The sequence below is a fragment of the Vombatus ursinus genome, unplaced genomic scaffold (genome assembly GCF_900497805.2).
Source record: "Vombatus ursinus unplaced genomic scaffold, bare-nosed wombat genome assembly UNPS02014797.1, whole genome shotgun sequence".
NCBI lineage: Eukaryota > Metazoa > Chordata > Mammalia > Diprotodontia > Vombatidae > Vombatus > Vombatus ursinus.
In genome coordinates, this window is record NW_020954575.1 from 7,446,397 (window position 1) to 7,466,058 (window position 19,662).

The window sequence follows — 19,662 nt, forward strand, 5'->3', positions numbered from 1 at the left end:
TGATCTGATAGGTATGAGATTAAACCTCTGGGTTATTTTAATTTCCATCTTATCTAGTGATGTGGAGGAACTATTTTCATATGGTTTACAGTTGGCAATTCTTTTGAAGATCAAGGATTATGTCTACAATGAAACAGAGAATCAAGAAGCCTTTAAAGAATAAATCTCAAGAAACATTTCAAAGGCATTATTATTAAGGGTAAAACTAATCCAAAGGCCTTTCCTTCTCAGAACCAAATGAACTCCTCAGGAGATAGCCAGATGCACACTTCAGAAATCCAAGGGAATTTCACATACCAGAAAGGTAAGAATTAAAATATCCATGTAAGGAAGGTTCTGGTAAGAAAAACATTATAAGCGATAAGCTAGAAAGGGAAAATACCTCTGAATGATCCCCTTCTCTTTTTTTTTTTTTTGAAAACTCAACAAATTTATTCAAAGATTTTGGTTCTAAGAAGGTGCATAGGCAGCTTGGCAAAATATAATCCCAGATCTATTACTTATCAGAAGTGTGACCGTAGACTCTTAACTTCTAAGCCTCTTTTTCCTGACAAGAATGGATGAGAAAGAATGACTGAAGGGGAGAATTACTTTTTTCTTCCAGGGATACCACCTGCCTTGACTACCTACCTACCTTACAAAAGGTTCTTGAGAATTAGATGAGTTGATTTACAAGCACTAAGACAAATCACATATATGCTTAGGACACATGCAAAGCCTTGGTTGCATTTTGGAAGAGAAACTAGGGCATATAGCAAAAGTATCCCACTGACCTTCTATATGGCAGATCTGGAAGTTCTGAGTATAAGGTAGTGTTGAAATGTAGATCTTGGCACCAGACGTTTGTTTCAAGAAACTCACATATCGTCCCTGCTTGCCAATTAGCCGGCCAACCAAATGCTTCATGAAAGGGTAGAAGAGATTTACATGGTAAGTGAATTCCACATCAAAACAAATATTTACCATTGTTTTAGACAAAGTAAAAGCTTATATCTCATTTCATGCCACATAAAGCGGTCCAGGCAGATAGTTTCAGATAGGTAAAAGGATAAGTTTTTAAAGAGTCAAGAGATATTAAGGGGAAAAAAATACTCCAGAGAACCATTTCCCAACCCCCCCCCCCCATTCTCAGTTATGAGAACAGGAAAACAAAAGAAGTCACAAGTTACTATCATTCACTCCAACTACACAGTGATCACACACACACCCTTCCAAGTTAAATTACTATGGCCATTTGTTTCTCATAATTAGCAGAAAGAGAGGGCTCAAATGGAAAATAAAAATCTAAGAACTAATTGTCTAATATCCTCAGGCTACTGTCACCAATTCCAAGTAGCCTGGAGCCTTCAACACATTTGTCTTTGTTTGCAAATCTGGGCACTGAAGTTAGGAATACAACACAAACTATGAAGAAGCCATACTCCAATCATCACTGAAAGGATATGACTTAAAACCAAGATTTTGATCCCCACACCAAACAGATCTTCCTTCTCCTAGAGGTGCCCTCATATTTTCCCATTTGTGTTGAGAGTGTATCCTCTGAGAGAGAAGTCTGAACAGAAGACTCAGACTAAGGGAGAAAATACACTGATGGGTAATTAAGATTGGGAAACATATTTGGTCCTAGGTATTCATTCAATTATGTGAGTATCTACTATGTACATAAGGTACTGCCATGCACTGCAGGCATTCTGGGCAGTCAAATTTCTTTGAGTCAAAGAACTGTGGTAGTGATATTTCATTTAAATGTCCCACTAAATGTCGTTCCTTCTAGTCCAGGAGCCAATTCATAGACCTTTCTCTACTTTCCTCCAGCTATGTTTTTCCATAGCACTGTAGCTTAAGGACAATTTCTCTAAGTTTCACCACTGTACTCCCAACCTCAAACGGATTAGGTGCCCTAAATGAGAAGAGACCATGGGAAGATAAGCTGCCCTCCTGTGAGGGGTTAAAGGAAGAGGTTTATTATATAACTCAATCTTATTAGGGTTTAGTGTCATTATAGAAGCATCATTCTCACTAACATCCAAGTGGTTCTAAGATTGCTTGGGACTCTACTTAATATTCTTCTCCTCTCTACTATATACTTTGAATCTAGACAACTGAACGGGTGGGGAACCTGCGACCTCGAGGTCACAGGTTCCCTACCCTTGAGTCCTAGAAAAACTGGTTTTATCCATGCCTGTTCTCTAGTCAGACCCTTCAGTAGTTTTCCAAAATAGCAAACTTTAAGGTCCATCCTCACCTTTGGCACTTCTATCTCCCAGATTGTGAGCTCAACCTTGTTGGTCTCAGTGCCTGCCTGGGAACTCGGATGACTTTCTGTCTTCCTAAGGCCACATCCACTGTCCACAGAATCCATGCTGTTCACATCTGAACCTTCGAGGGGGATGAAGTTTGTACATTACACACACAAAAAAATCACCAATAACCCATAAAGCACGTAATTAATTTTTTCTAAGACGGTACAGAGCCCCACTCACCTCCCACCCCCAACACAGCTTTCAAGTGGTGAATGCCATTTCAGTCTAGAAGGACTATAATAAACCTAAGTGCCTAAGTGGAGATAGGAATGGGGGTGTAGGTAGATCTAATTTTAGTCTGCCACCCACAGTTTTACTTGAATTATTAGGAGCACATCCAACCCGGAGGCTCTAGTTCAGAAATGTTGAAATTAAAACCAAAAATTCAGATGCCTCACTTAAAGAGGTATGGTGAAGGTGGGGGAGGGGTTCTATAGTTGAACTTGTTGGTTTGGGCAGGGCCCGTCACAATAAACCTCTTGGGCACAGAAGAACAAATTTCTCTTCTCATTATCTGGGTCTCACTTAAGCAACCCAATCAAATAGGTCTTTGTCCATTGTCTCACCACTTTCCCCAACCCAACCACTCTAAGAAGGGGAGATCACCTAACTCTTTGGTACTAGAGCCTGTGTACAACCTCCATCTTCTCAGGAAAGCTTTTCCTGAAGGTTCTGGATTCTTGAGTCCCCCCTTCCTGATTAGAGGCCTTTTCCCCTACCAGAAACAAGGAGAGAAGGAGAGAAGGGAGAGGCCAATTTTGTTTTTGGTTTATATTCTATAAGTTCTTCTGAAGTCATGCTTATCCTGCCTACAATCCTCCTGATAAAGTAGGTAACAAAACTTCTAGAAGAGACCTTAGAGATCATCTGGTCCAACTTCCTCATTTCTTGAGAGGATGAAACTCAAGCTAAGAAGCAAAAGGATTCCTCTAGTTCCAGAGAAACTAGAATTCCAACATAAAATCATTAACTACAAATCCTGGGGTTGTTTTCTGCTGCAATGATTCTATTTTAGAGCCCTACCAATTTGAGCTGCATGTAACTGAGTAAAGGCTAGCTATAAAGAAAAAAACAACCCACTTCCCATAAAGTCCAGCTTTCACGTTGTTCCTAGCTAGAAAGTGACCCAAACCATCACTAGGTTTCTACTTGCCCTCCATCTTTTCTTGAGTTACGTCCCATATGATTCCAAGGGGAGAGAATTTGAGAAGCAGAGACCACTATTTCACGCCCCTTCCAAAAGACGACAATGACCCTGTACTTTGGAGTTGCCCGACCAGCAATCTCTGCTTCACATGCTCCAACCTCCAACCCTGCGCTGTAATTCTGAAGGGATCCTGCCCCTGGGGCAGTACACATCTCCATGATGCCAGGCAGGAAGATGACAGGAGGGAATCAGGTCCATCATTCATGTACCAACAGCACCTCTAGAGCACTGCCCAGACTGAGCCCTATTTTAGCACCCTGGGTATGGGGGAGGGGGGTCTCAAGTATAAACATGATCCTGCTGTTGGATCTGTTTTCTAGCCCAATACTGAGAAACTACTGCCTCATCAGGTTTCTTGACTGTGAGAGGGCAAGTTTGTGGCAGAGGCCTCCCCTCTAAGGCGGTCAAAAAGAATCAGAATGGATTGAGGTGTATCCATCTTGGAACAACTGTCTTCTAGACACCCTCTAACTTCAGGCCAACAATTTGAGCCTCTGAAGAGAGTCTCTCCTATCTTCAAGAAGGAAGGCATTTTACCTCAATGTAAAGAAAAAGCTACCTAAGAATTCAAATTGTCCAAAAAAAGAATAAACTGCCTTGGGGCTAGATCTGGAGACCAAAGATGGATGACCACTGGTTGGGGATGTGGCAAAATAGCTTCTGGTTCAGATACAGGAAAGATTCAGTAGCTTCTGAGGTCCCTTCCTACTCAGACTGTGAGATTAAGGAAGAGTTTACTATCTAAAGTTAAAGGGAACAGTAATAAGCAAAGACCTATGAAAGAGTCCAAGATTTATCTGAAAGATAAGTTCTTTATCATACGTCAATACTGTACCCAAAGGAGTGCGATCTGGGCCATCCCCTACACTTTAGGAGCGAAGCTATCATTTTACGTCATGTGGATCAAGGATGTATGTAAACCTAAGAAATGGCTATGTGCCTTAAATCAATTAAAATGAGGATTTTGATCTCTGTTGTCATCCCATGAGATAATCTGACACATTCTGGGAGTTAGCCAATCCAGGATTGGGTACTGCTGATGAAGGAATTAGCCATTTAAAAGTTCTACATCTGGGTCCATTTTTGAGAAGCCTGAGACAGTTTTTAATCACAGGAAGCTTCCCTTGGGATGGAATTACAGCTGCCCAGTCATAGCCCAGGACTGGTTGGCTGCTGGCTACAAATCTCCACCAGATTTTCACAGTTGAATGTGTTACACGGACTAGCCTGGAAAGCCTCAATATCTTATGGCTACCAAGGGAAGTGGCCATCTGTTGGACTTTCCTCCTAATAATGGAAGAAAGCACACAAGCAAAGCCATAGAAACGTTAAAGAAAGCATTAAAACAACAACAATCTTCTCTACATTTAATCTCCAAAAGAGCAAGTATCTTCCTTTAAAGACCTCTGCTTTTGGCTTTCAATAACAAGCTTGATTTTCAGAGGTTACCCTCCACAGAGGAACACATTCAACACTGTTCCAGAGAAGGTTTCATCCATTTCACCCAACAAAATCACCTAAGAGCCCTCAGATACACCTGTATTACACAGCCTAGCTGCTAAAGATACAGTATCAGAAAGTCTCTTGGGTCATAAGAGTTGGAAGAATGAATTTAAAAAGGCACAATACACAAAACTCAAGTCATAGGTCTTTAAAAAAAAAAACCCACAAAAAAAAACCCTTAAAAAACACGTCTGTTGAGAAGCAGGGGCCAGAATAAAGGGGGACCCACTCCATTTTTGTACTCTATGTAACTTTAAAACATTCCTACCTCCAGACTGATCAGCCTCTGTCTCTGTGGTCCATCTATCTTCTGTCCCCAGGTCAGAGGACTCCCCTTTCAGCACTCCATTGCTATAGGACACAGTCCTTTCCAGCAGTGGAGGAGTAAGCAGCTTGTTGCTGGGGCTTAGGTTGGGCTCCAAGGAAGAATCTTCTAGCCCAGAAGTGACCGCAGAATCTGAACAGTTACCAGAAGAAGACACTGACTGAGCCCTCTGGCTGTCCTCTGACATGCAGGTGACACAGCTGGCATCCTCTACCCTGATGCTGGCCTCCTCAAATGACTCACTGTGGTGGATGGCTTGGGGTGGGCATGCTGCCAGGGAGATCCGCTGGGCAGAATTCTTTGGCTTGCCATCAAGGGCAGCACTGGACATGAGGCTGTTCTTCAGACAACTCACATAGGTCTTCTGCTTGTGAGCCAGGTCCTCCATCTGGGGGCCAGATGGGGGGCTGGCTACGTCCAGTTCTACTGTCTCTCCTGCTGCCATCGGTGCTTCAATCTCAGCCCTGCTGGGATCTGAAGAGTTCTGCTCCAAGACAAGTTTCTGGCTGGCTAGGGCAAAGCTCTCCTCCTCCACTGGGCCTTCAACCCAGCTCACTGAAGGTTCACAGTTGTGTTGTTTAAGGTCACCCACTGTTTTCCCTAGTATTTCTTCCTTTGCTGCTAAGATCACTTTGGAAATGATTTGCATGGCTGCCTGCTCAAAATCCTCTCTGATCTCTAGAGAGCTTCCTTTCTTCAGTTCTCCTACAAGGTGGTCCCCATCTAGGTAACCTTCTCCAGATCTGCTGCCTCTGACCTGATGAGCTAGTGCCTCTTCTTCCTGTGACAATTCTGCTTGAGTTGACTCTATGAAGCTATTCAATACTTTCCCCAGACACTCTTCTTTCTGCACTGACCTGACTCCCTGACATCTCCCCTTTTCCTTCCTTTTTTCTTCTTCCATCATGGCATCCTGTCTGGGAACTCTGGTCTTAGATTCAGAACCAAGGTCATGGGACAAGTCACCTTCTTCAGATACACTCTCTCCCATAGCTGCATCACCTGTTCCTTCTATTCCACTTGTCTCCTTTACCTTCTCCAAAGGGCCATGCTGCTCGGAAGGGACCTCCAAATGGCCTGGCCAGCCTTTCCCAGATATCTGACTAAACGGGGAATCTTGTTTTTGTAGTTCTATTGCTTCATGGGGGAACAAAGCATCCTTCAGGGGTGGAAGTGAAGATTCTTTAGGAATAGACCTCGTTTCCTCTTGAGATGCTGCTTTTTCCAATTTTCCACTGTCTTCCTTGCGTGAGCTCAGTCGGAGCTTTGTGTCTGTGGTGCCAGACAAGGTGGTAGAAGAATCTGATTTTCTTGGAACCAGATGTGGCTGTGATGGTATAGTTACAAGTTCCATGGAAGATTTGCCCATAGTTACTATCTCTTTTTCTGAAGGCCGTGAACCATCTGATGGTAAAGGCACTACTCTGGTGTAGTAGACTTCTTCCCTCAAGAGGGATTCCTCAACTGGGGTGTCTGTCCTAAGATCTTTGGCTGTGGCCCCTGCCTGCCTGTCATGACTGCTGACATGCTCTTTTTTTCGAGAGAAAAACCACCACCAGCCAATGAGTGCCAACACTCCAGGCAAGGCTAATGGGAAGACTGCACGGAACTGTATGGTCATCCTGGAGATTCTGTAGTTATACCTATAGAAAACGAGAAAGTAGCACAAGTCAGAAGAAGGTCAATTATCTAGCCAAACAAAAACTTCACAAGTTACCTACTCTGATATTTCTAGCCTCCTGCCACAGCAAAATGCAGGAGAGGAAAATTCAGTATCAGTTATTCAATGAGCACTATAAAAATGTCAGTTATTATTCATTCTTCCTGCCCAATGTACATCCCATTCAGAGACTCCTTTACAATGATGTCTTAAATCCTAATCTCATCACAACTCTGATGCCAATCTCCCCATTCAAAAATATACCTCAAATCAAATCAATGACCTGCAGAGTTCAAGATACTGTCCCTTCTGGAAATTCTGGCTATGGAAGCGACATCGTGATATAGTAAATAGAACTCTGAACATGGAGTCAGGAGAACTAGCTTCAAATCCCACATCTGATACTTACTAACTGAGGAAGCATAGGCAAGGCTTTTAACGTCAGCCTCCCTTTCCCCAGTTGTGGAATTGGGGCTACCTGGAGTTGTGAGAATCAAGGTGGTAGTGTTTTGTAAACCTTCAATCACTGCATAAACATTACTTATTATTGTCTTCCTGCTCAATGCAAGTTCCATTCAGATATTCCTCTACAACTCTAACTCACAACCAAATCTTATTACAACTGACACTAACCTCTCCATACAAAAACTTAGCTTAAATCAACACATTTATTAGCACCTGCTATATTTCAGGTAGTAGGAAAATGAAGAGAAAGATCAAACAATCCCCACCTTCAAGGGGAAGAGACTACAACATGTACAAAGAAGTTAAATACAAAAATGTCAAGAACAATGGGGGAACCCAAGGCAAGATCTTGACAGTGTTCTACGCACATGAATAAAGAATTTAAACAAAGAATACTATTATAGCCAGAAACAAGAGGAAAGGAAGGACACAAGGAAAGATACATGAGAGAAGCAGCATCTGAGCTGGAAGGAAGAGAGGGATTCTGGGAGGACGAACCATTTACAGGGTTATGCAAATTCTCAAAGAACTGGTATGTTAAGAGTTTAGGAAATAGCCAGCAACACTGGATGGTTGGAATGCAGAGTAGATTAAGGGGAGAGGCAAACTAAGGATGGTAAGGGTCCTAAGGGCCAGAGTAAAGAATTCTATTTTCTTCTAGACACAACAGGCGGCTTTTTAAGCACAGTAACATGGTCAGATCTGTGACCTAGGAGGATATTGGCAGCCATGAAGTGAATGCATTGGAGAGGAAAAGGCTAACTGTAGGGAAAACAATCCTAAGGTTCTTATAATAGTTTAAATGGGTATTGGCAAGAGACTAAAACTAACATAATGGCCAATGAATCAGAGAAGAGGGGACAGATTTGAGATATGCCATAGAAGTTAGAGGACACAACTGATGGTATATGAAGGTGAAGAGTCCAAGATGACTTTGAGGTTATGAATCTTGATGTCCGAGAGACTATTAGTGCCAGGTGGAGGGTGGGGAAAGAGAAGATATATTTGGAAAAAGAGTTAAGTTCAGTTGGGATGTTGGTGGGGACATCTAGGTATCCAGGAAATGTAGACTAGAGTTTAATAAAGATGAAGCTAGATATCTAGATTTGGGAGTCAGCTGTATAGTGATAACAGAAACCACGAGAGCCATTCATGTGGTGCTAATTGGACCCATGGGAGCTGATGAGATCACCAAAGGGGAGAAGATAGGGAGAAGACAACCTTCAGGGTTACTTACACTTATGGGTCAGGAGATATATGATGGACAGTGAAAGAGACTGAAAGGAAAAGAGTGACAGGAAGAAAACCAAGAGAAGAAAGATTACCTAGAATGGAGTAGTCAGCAATAAACTTCAGAGACCAAAGAAGACGAGGACCCACAAGAGGTAACTTGATCATTGTTTGGAAAGAGAATTTTTCTGTAGAGTGAAAGGCTAATAAACCTGAGTGTGAGAGGTTGAAAAGCAGAAAGAAAGTAGGAGCAGAGAATAGAAACTCTTCTTACGGTTTTAGCAGTGAAAAGGGACAAATATGGGTTTTTTTTGTTTGTTTTTACAAATGTAAGATCTGAGTATGTCTTTGCTTCCTTAACCAATCAACAAATGAGAACTATGTACCAGAAGTTAGGGAGAGAAATACATGGAAACACAGTCCTCGAGCTCCAAGAATTTACTTTCTTGAGGCTACTGGTTAACTTGCCAGTTTCTCTTTGTGATCATTCACTTGATTCTCTGAACTTCTCCTTAGCATTTAATGCCTACATTCCTCATATCACACTAATCGCAGGCTCAGATACACATGTTCTGTCTCCCCTATATGCTTCCTCAGGCATAGACAGCAACCTTTTTGTATTCCCCACAAGCACAAAGTCATCAGTCAGTACAGGATTCAGTACAGAATAATGGCCTGGTCCATCCTCCTTAGACAACTTTCCTCATGTCCTCTCTTCTCAAAGACCCCTAGGTAAGGTTACAGTCAATTTGATTATTCGCACTAATAGTAGAAACAAGCCCAGCCAATTCAAGATTCAAAAAACCCGGGTCTCATTTGGGTTTTAAATGCCAATCTACTTTTAAAATAAAGGTAAAATAAGTTAAGTTAAAAATAAGACCTCTCAGGGGAGACATTAAGAAAACTGGTTTCTTAGTGGTTACCTGTTCTTCAGCCTTCCAAAGAAAGGAGTTGGGAAGCATGGAGGTTAAAGACATAAATCCAAAGGTCCAAGATACACTATAATATTCATGACAGTTCTTTTGTGGTAGCAAAGCAACCAGGTGCAATAACAGTGAAGGAATGTTTCATTTGAATTTCCCTTTCTTATGAGGGAGTGTTGTCTATGGTTCTACGGGTACAGGTGTTTTTCTCTCTCCCAAGGAGCAAAAACCCTCCATTCATGTAGACTAAGCATCCATTTAGCAACTTAAAAGTCATAAAGAGCTGTTTGGGGCGCTAGGAGGTTAAGTGACTTGCCCAAGGCCACACAGCCACAATACTTCAGAGGTGGAATGTAAACCCAGGTCTTCCTAATGCCAAGGAGAGGCCCTTGTTGTCTCTATCAGAGTTTATAAAATATTACTAAAAAAAGAGGGCAAGATGATTAAGTTCTTAGACTTCTAAGGAATTCTACCCAGCTATAATTGAAAGTCAAGCTCCCAAACAAGATCTGCCTTGTGAGAAACCAAAATCTCATTAGACAAATAAGACTTATAGGTGGCATTAGCATGGTATTCCACATAACAAGTCCATCAAATATTCTCTTTTTAAAGTCATGTCTTCCACTATGCCCAAAGGGCTATAAAAATGTGCATACCCTTTGACCCAGCAATACCACTCCTAGGGTTGTATCCCAAAGAGATCATAAAAATGGGAAAAGGACCCACATGTACAAAAATATTTATAGCAGCTCTTTCTGTGGTGGCAAAGAATTCGAAATTGAGGGAGTGCCCATCAACTGGGAAATGGCTGAACAAGTTGTGGTATATGAATGTAATGGAATACTATTTTGCTATAAGAAATGATGAGCAAAGGGGGCAGCTAGGTGGGGCAGTGGATAGAGCACTGGTCCTGAAGTCAGGAGGACCTGAGTTCAAATACGGCCTCAGACAAACACTTGACACATACTAGCTGTGTGACCTGGGGCAAGTCACTTAACCCCAATTGCCTCACTACAAAAACAAAAACAAAAAAAAAAAAAAGAATTAGGCTGTTATTAAAAAAAAAGAGAGAGAAAAGAAATGATGAGCAAGCAGACTTCAGAAAAACCTGGAAAGACTGGTATGGACTGATGCTGAGTGAAGTGAGAACCAGCAGAACGTTGTACATAGTAACAGCCACACTGTTTGATGGCTAACTTTGATAGACTCAGCTCTTCTCAGCAATGCAAGGATCTAAGACATCTCCAAAAGTCTCATGATGGAAAATGTTATCCACATCCAAAGAAAGAACTATGGAGTCTGAATGCAGTTCAAAGCATACTATTTGTTCTTTTTTTTCTTCTGTTTTGTTTCATTTCTTCTTTCCTGTCACTCCTCCTATTGGTTCTAATTCTTCTTTACAACATGACTAATGTGAAAATATGTTTAATAGGAATGTATACATAAGAGCCTATATCAGATTGCACACCATCTAGGGGAGGGAGGAAGTGAAGTAAACTCAAAAGCTTGGAAGAGAATGTTGAAAACTAAAAATAAATTAATTTTTAAAATTAAAAAAAAATTTTTTTAATGTTTAAAAAAATTAATAAAGTCATGTGTCCCATCATCCAGGATCTGGCAGAAATCAAGCTGCAAACTGAGAAGTAAGGGAAAGGCAGGAACTAGGGTTATAAGGTATTTATAATCTTTGTCTGAAGGCTTGGGCAGGTTAGGTCCTCATATAGTAAAGCCACATCAAAAGTTTAGATTTCACTGGATTTGGAGAATCTTTGGGGAGAGTCTAGGTATCCTACGGTAGGAGACACAATGGAGAATGTGGAATCTCCTGGGAGGAGGGAAGAGAGCGGGAAGCGTGAAGTAAGGCAAGGAAAGGCTGACTTGCTTGACACTTAGCTGACTTGTACTAGTGAGACTCCAGAGCCCATCCTCTACTGAACCCTATTCTAAGTGCTTCAGTCTGGCAGAGGTGGCCCTAGTTCTTAAGAATTATGCCAACAGCACCCCACTTGCAAAAACAAAAATTCATTAGGTGCTTACTATGTTGTCAGGCACTGCTCTAAGCACTGGAGACACAAAGAAAACCACAACCTCCCTGCCACCCCCAAAAAAGACCCTGCCCTCAAAAAGCTCACCTTCTAACAGGGAATAACTAGGTACATACAAGATACGTAGAGTGTAAATGTTAAGTAATCTCAGAGGGAAGACACTAGAACGGGGGTGAGGGTAGGCAAGGGACAGGGAAAGACTTCCTACAGAAAGCAGGACTTGAGATGAGTCTTAAAGGAAGCCAGGAGATAGAGGTGAGAAGGGAGAGTATTCCAGGCGTAAGGGACAATCCAGTGGAAAGATATAGAGTTGTGTCCTTTTCAAAGTTACTTCATGCAAAGTACACAGAAGGGAGTAAAGTATAAGAAGATTGGAAAGGTAGTAAGGGGTCAGACTGTGAAGGACATTAAGTGCCAAATGGGAGATTTTATATTTCATTCTAGAAGCAATAGGGAACCACTGGACTCTATTTACAATGGGGGATAGGGGGAGGGAGGTTTGACTCAGTCAGACTTATACTTTGGGAAAATCCCTTTGGCAGCTTTGTAGAGGATGGACTGGACAAAGAAAAGACTCGATGGTAGGCTATTGTAATAGCAAAGACACAAGGTGATGAGGCATTGCACCACAGTGGTGGTGTGAATGGAGAACAGTTGTACATGAGAGATCTTATGAAGGTAGAAATGACAAGACTTGAAAACAGACTGGATATGGGGGATGAATGAGAGACAGGGGTTGCAATCCTGGGTGGCTAGAAAGAGAATGGTACCCTTGACAGAAATAGTGAAGTGGGGAGAGAAACACGAGCTCTTTTTTGGACATGTTGAGGTTGAGGTGCTTACAAGGTCATTTAGGTCAAGAGATCCAACAGGTAACTGAAACTCAGGGGAGAGGTTAGAGCTGGATATATAGATTTGGGAATCATCTATATAGAGATATTAATTGAATACATGAGAATCAATAACTGATGAGGTCACCAAATGAGAGCATAAAGGAAAAAAGAGGGCCCAGGAGAGATCTTTGGTCTGTGAGGGAGAGCTCTGACAGGTCTAACCCACCAAACTGAATAATAATATTGGCTAGCATTTATAGAGCATTTAAGTCTGCAAATGTCATCATTTAATCCTCCCAACCACTATTATTATTCCTACTTTACAAATGAGGAAACTGTGGTGGGTAAAGGTCAAGTGACTGGCCCAGCAAGTGGCTAGTCAGTGTATGAGGCTGGATTTGAACTCTGGTTGTCCTGCCTCCAAAGTCTGGCAATCACTGCACCACCTAGCTGGAAAGACAGTTTACTGGGTGTCTACTGTCCAAGGACCAATTTAATTAAATGCAGCTGACTTGGTCACCAGGTGTTTTTTTTTTCCCCCTAGCTATATCAACTCATGAAATTCTTAAGGTGAATAGGAGTGGGGAAGGGAAGGAAATTATAGCCCCTAAAAGTCTGAAGGCAGCTAGATGGCTCAGTGGGCACTGGGCCTTGAGTCAGGAAGACTTGTGCTCAAATCTGGCCTCAGACACTTAACTAGCTGTGTGATCCTAGGCATCACTTCACCTCCGTTTGCCTTAATCCACTGGAGAAGGAAATGGCAAACCCCTCCATTATTTTTGCCAAGAAAACTCCATGGACAAAATGATCCACAGGGTCACAGAGGTGGACATGAATGAATGACTGAACAACAAGAAGTCTGAAAGTCAGTATCACTGAGATCTTCCAAGTGATCACTGTATACCACAATGATAAATAACCAATCCTGCTAAAATACAAAGATTTAGGAGCAAGACTGCTTTTTTTTTTAATTCCCCTTCACAGACCTCCCCTCTGCCTTTTTTTTTTTTTTAAAGTCACAGATATTCTAAGGATTGGGAGAACAGACTGCAAAAAGTTTAGGGATAAGAGAAGAAAATCCAAGAGTGACTATGATGCCACCTTCATTTTTCAAGTGACCAACCATACTTCCCTAAGTACCAGTAACATTTTCTAAATAGAGTTACCACATCTTCTCTCCCTCCCTCTCATCTCTTTCCCTCCTCTGGGGTTGCTTGTTGCTGTAGTTTCAGTGTGAAGGGCATAGTTTTTGTTCAGCTCTCCCACTTCACAGTCACTCAATGTAGGGCTATAGCCAATTCCAGATTTAGACTGGGAATGCCTGGAACCAGCTGTCAGCAGCCAAGAGACAGGAAGATACTCGCGCGCTGATTATTTCTCCATGCAAGAATGATCACTGTCCCATTTACACTTTTACTCAGCACTAGGCTTCTAAGAAAGGGTCATCTCACCTACTCCTCAAGTTCCTGGTCTGACTGTTCTCTCAAGAAGTTATTCTTCTCACCTAGTCCAACTTTATCAGGTCAGAGCCATCTATGGTACACGGTTGGTTCATGTTTACAGTGGTAACAGAGGGAGGGAGAGGGAGAACTACACCAGAAAGCAAAATGGCTTCATTCTAACAGAATAGTGATCATGAATTTAGAACCAGGAACTTTAGAAGTCATCTAATCCAACACCTCCTCATCTTATTTCTCAATTTATTATAACCATTTTTTGTCTGTCAATGGTTGTACTTGAGACTTGGGTATCCAAGGATCACTTCAGGTCTGTAATTAGAATGCTATTCCATTATACAATGCTACTCTCTAGGGCAGTATTTCCTATCTATAAATCCTGATCATAGAAAGGAAGGTCTTTCCCTCCCTGCCTAAGAAGAGGATCATTCCTGCTCAAGCACAGCCAATAACTCCCATAAACTCCTGCCCCTTCCTTCTATCCTGGGATCAGAGCCTAAGCATGAGAAATGCAGCATCTCATCTGAACACTCAAGTAATTCTTGTACTGAGCACATTCAGCATCCCAGCCTGGATAAACACTGTCCTAGAGGGTTCTGTCTTGCTCCAAATAGACACAGGCCCTTATTGCTGCCTCATTTCTTTTGTCTTCTGGGATACCCCTTTCTGCTAGCATTCTCAATGAGAAAGTTAAGAAGGGCCCCTCTCCCTATCTCCTTCCCACGGAGAAAGGCCTTTAGGTTTTTGTTTGTTTGCCACTAGAGAGTTATAGGGGCAGCTGCAGATAGAGCTCTGGGCCTGGAGTCAGAAATACCAGAATTCAAGTCTGACATCACTTACTAGCTGTGTGACCCTGGGCAAGTCACTTAACCCCTGCCTGCATAAAACTGTACAAGGAAATAGCAAACCACTCCAGTACCTTTGCCAAGAAAACCCCACAGACAGTTGGTGCACAGGTTACAAAGAGTTGGACATAACTGAACATAACTCAACAGAGAGTTACGGTCTCTCAAAAAAAGGATGTTTAGCTATATCTTCAGTCAATCTCCAGAAACAAGTACAAGTCAACAAACATTTACTAACAAGGGAAGGACCAAGTGCATCAATAGATGCAAAAACTTTATTATATTTTACTTTGAAATAAAGATTTTCATCTTATCTCTATTTTCTTTGCCTTATGGATTAAAAAAAAAATGCACTACATCAGTAGAAGCAACTTGGTCCTCAGAGACAATCTTAAATTCAGGCCGTTCTTGTGTTAAAAAGCCTACTATGCAGAAGGCCCTCCAGGAATTTATCTTCCACTGGGTTATGCAATTAAGATAATGTACTCTTTGTTCTTCCTACAAATAAAAGGATATTAAAGGAAGACAGAACCCATTTCTTCAAGTAACTAACTTACCATCAAATAGAAAAGGGATTAGATTTATCCTGCTCAACTCCAGATGGTAGAACTAGAAATAGCAGATAGAGAAGATTTTAGGCTTGATATGAGGAAAAGTTATCCAGATGTAGAATTAGTTGCTTGAGGAAATAGTCCTTCAGTAAAGAAGGTCTTTGACTATCCCAGAGAACTTTATCAAGCACATGAAAAAAACACCAATAAGCTTTGGAAAGATGGCTTTAAAAATTGACTTTTTTCCCTTTTTTTTTTTCCCCTTAGCTCCACATGTCTTTAACATTAAAGATGTATTATCACAGTTTTCATGGATAGTGTTAGATTGGTGTTCAATTTTCTTGCTGAGCCAGACTTGCCTTCACCCTTAGAATAGGTGTTTTCTTTGTTTTTGTTTTTTTAAATTTAAGCCTTCCTTTTTCAAAAGGACTGAATGAAGCTATCCCAGTGCACTCTTTATAACTGGAGGCTATTTCTTGTGTCCTAGAAAGGACTGCTATAAAGGAAATGACTTCTTGAGCACCCTTCTCCGATCCCAGGAACTCAGTTGGGCTGCTGCACATCAAAACCTTTGTGCTACCAAGGAAAGGCAATCAGGAAGAAAAAAACCTCTGCTTTTCCACTTCTCTTCAGAGGAAGCAGATAAGAGAGCACTGGAATTGTGAGTCAAGAAGACCTACATTCAAATCCTACCACAGATAATGATTAGTTGGGTGGTTCTTCTATAAAAGTCTCATTCTTCACCCTCATTCCCACCCACCCAAAGTTAAGGGTCAACCACCTTAAATGTCCTGCACCACACACCAAAAAAGAAGGATACCTTCAAAATGAAAGAAGGGTGAAAGAAACTCAGAAAGCAAAAAAAGAATGTCTAGAATGTCCAGAATGACCATCATGAGGTAAAACAAAACACTAAAGCTGCCCAGGAGGCTAGAGGAAAGTTTCTTCTTTTATTGGTAGAAAGTTTGGAGGATTATAGGTACAGCACTGCACAGAAGTTGAGGTTGTACCTGTATTTTGCTTATCACTTTGTTATGAGGGAGGGTAAAATGTGGAAGAAGGGGGTATATGTGAGGAAATGACTGGCTTAAAAAAAAAACTACAAGGCATCGATAAGACTTTAAACAAAAAGTTTCCTAAGATGAAAATACTAGGAAAAGCCCAACCCTAAGGGAAAGATTAGGCTGTTTTGGATCTGAATGCATTAAGTTTCTGACTGCTTATTTTTAGCAGGACCATTTGCCTGGGAACAGAGGCTTGCTGACTTGACTAGTTGCCAAAACAGTCGTACAAGCCTAAAAGCAGGCCTATGCCACGCCCCCAGCCTGTCACACCATTCATGTGCTTACTAAGTTAGAAGGAATGCCCCCGAAGAGGCCTTGTGCCGAACTAAGCCTTAGAACACAGGGCAGAACAATTGTCTGATGCCACAGGCCTGCTCAGAAAAGCACCTGTCAAGAGACTGTCAAGGCTCTCCTCTCCAGAAAAATATAGTTTTGAAAGCAATCCACTGCCTTCGGCTACACTGAGGTATTAAGCTGGCAGAAGAATGAAGGCGAAGAGCCCTCTCCCATGTGCCTAAGTCAATATGGCTGCTGAGTTATTACCAAACATGACAGATGCATATGACTGGTGGGACCTCAACCAGTAAATAGGCAGGGTCAAGGATTTAAAAGTAATAATTCTTGCCCAGTGGCAGCCTGTGCAAATGTAAGGGGAAGCACTTTGTATTTTGTGCTCTAAATGAGAGCTCTCAGATATTGGAAACAGAATCCTCTCCCCTCACAGCCACAGTAGTCAAAGGACACAGGTTTGTGTCCAGAGGCCCTCCTGAGCACCTAGGGGTAGAGAGATGCTCCATAGTTTTGTCATTTCAATAGTAACAAACATTTAGAACAGATCAGAAGAGGTTATTTTCATCTTTAAAAGTTAGCAGGATTGTTATTACCTTGCTAAATTTAATATATGCTTTCCCTCAAAACTAACAGAAGTTCAGGTTCATATGCAGAAAATAAAAGATTAAAAGTGGGCAGAATGGCTTCATATGTATATAAAATCTATATACATATATGTAATCAATATCATATTGCTTTCCTTCTCAAGGGATGGGTGAGGGGTAAGGAGGGAGAAATTTGGAAGTCAAAATCTCAAAAAATGCATGTTAAACTTTTTTAATGTAATTGGAAAACATTTAATGAAATAAATTTTAAAATATACATTTTTTTAAAATGTAGGCAGGAGAGCAAGAGACCAACCGTAGAATGTAAGAGTAGTTAGGAGGGAAAGCAGACTTAGTCTAGCCCCCTGATTTCACAACCAAGGAAAGAAAGCAGGGCCTCCAAAAGGTTCATTAATTGTCCAACGCTCCCTTGGTGGAGAGCACACCAGATCAGGAGGAACAAGGTTCTAAGCCCAGTTAGTTCTGTTATTAGCAAGCCACAGGAAAGGGAAAAATCACTGTTCCCTCTCTCGTCCTGTTTTTCCTTGCAGCTGATTCCATGGTTCTAAAATTCCACATTCTAGAGCGTTTCTGCCAACACTTGTTTTAGGAAGATAATAACCTCTACAACGGCTGTAACTATCACAGCATCTATGCACCTTTTCCTTAAAATTTGAGAAAACTCTTTGATAAGAATTTCCAAATGTTAAATCTGAAGTAGGGAGTATACTGTAGAAAGAATGCTGGCAAAGAAGAGTGGTGTCAAGAAGACCTTTCTGCTTCAAACCCTTACTAGCTATGTGACCACATTTCTCTGAGCCTCTCAGTTCCCCCATTTGTAAAAATAGGAATAATATATTGAGAACTTAACTCACAAGGTTATTGGAGAGAATTAAATGAGATAATGTACAAAAACACTTTAAAGCATTATTTATATGTTAGCTATCAGTTCTTGAAGATGTGCCAAAATAAAAATATTCAATCTATACCTGAGATTGGTGAAACTGATGTTACTCTACTTAGACACATGGTTATATTCAGTAGACTAAGTTAGATACAAATTTAGAAGTCTGTGCATTTCGGTATCCCATTAGGGATTACCAGTTAAATAACCCAAGAATTCATTCAACAAATACTCAAATTCCTGCTATGTACAAGGTAATACTGTGACAATTAGATATTAAGATCTGGTCCCAGTCTACAAAGAGCCTAAAATCCAATAGTGGATTTTTAAAAAGTCACAACAATACAAGGGATTACATACAACTCCCAGACCAGGAGCGTGGTAGAGAGAACGTGAGCTTGGGAGTCTGAATACATCAGTTTAAAGTCAGGATCTGCTTATTTCTTGGGTGACCTTGGGCAAGTTGGTCACTTTGCTGCACTGAATTTTAGTTTCTTCATCTGTAAAATGAAGTTAGACTTTGACCTCTAAGATTTGTTCCTGCTTCCATTCCTATGATTCATATAGGTGAGAGGTAAAAGTGCTAACAGAGTTCAGAGGAAGACTGGGATAATTAAGGAAAACTTCCTAAAAGGAAGGATCTGAGATGAGACTTGAAGGATAGATTATGTTTTTAATAGGATTTAATAGGAGGGAGGGGGTAGTGGCAGGGAAAAGGGAAATTGGCCAAAATATTCCAGGTTTAAAACAAACAACCAAAAAAACTAACATACTGTCTAAAAGACAGAAAAGCCAAAACAAGACATCTTTGAAGTACCAGTGAGAACTTAAAAGGGTCAGAGAAATATAGAGCAGTAGAAATTGTGTTGGGGAGCAGACTGTAGAAAGCGTGGAATGCCAAGCTGAAAAGTTGGATCTTCATTCTATAGGCAACTAGCCCTGGAAAGCTTGTAGGCAAGGGAAGTTATCTAAGCCTGTGTGTGCAGGGTGAACCCGAGAAATAATATGTATCCTCCAGGCAAAATGGATGCAAGACCTTTTTCTCTAAGGAGACATTTTAGAAGACAGAAGGCAGAGACATGAACAATAATAAATGAAGCAAAGTGAACCACTTCCCTGGCAGCAGATGCCTCCTACCTTGCTGGAGATGGTGTTAGATCCTAGTCACTGAGCTTGGGGATGCCACGTTTGGGTCCTTTCCCCCAGCCACATGGCTGTGGGCTGCCGCCCAGGCCAGGGTTTAGAGTGTGGGAGCCATGCCTCAGGTTTCTATAGGGACTCCAAGGGCAAGCCTGATGTTCAGAGTACAAAAATGGCCCTAATAAGCTGACTTGTAGCAACATCTTAAAAGTTCCAAATTAGCTCACAGTTGGGCTGTGATGCTGGTTACACCCCATTGTTTCCACACCCTTGATTATGATAACCTAGGAAAAGCAGCCACACAGCCTTGGTCCCTAGCCTGTCTTCTCAAG

The 19,662-nt window shown here is 41.4% G+C and overlaps 1 protein-coding gene across 3 annotated transcripts in view; it reads right to left on the reverse strand.

Annotated features, from left to right (window-relative positions):
- Positions 1–19,662, reverse strand: part of AKAP1 (A-kinase anchoring protein 1) — a 49,022-nt gene that overhangs the window by 16,629 nt on the left and 12,731 nt on the right. For all 3 annotated transcript variants that reach the window (XM_027870514.1, XM_027870512.1, XM_027870513.1), the window contains exons 2-4: positions 5,282–6,981; positions 2,246–2,379; positions 774–900 (exon numbers count right to left, since the gene is read on the reverse strand). In XM_027870514.1, the coding sequence (XP_027726315.1) occupies positions 774–900; positions 2,246–2,379; positions 5,282–6,959 (1,939 nt within the window). In that variant the 5' untranslated portion in view covers positions 6,960–6,981. The remainder of the gene's footprint in view (positions 1–773; positions 901–2,245; positions 2,380–5,281; positions 6,982–19,662) is intronic.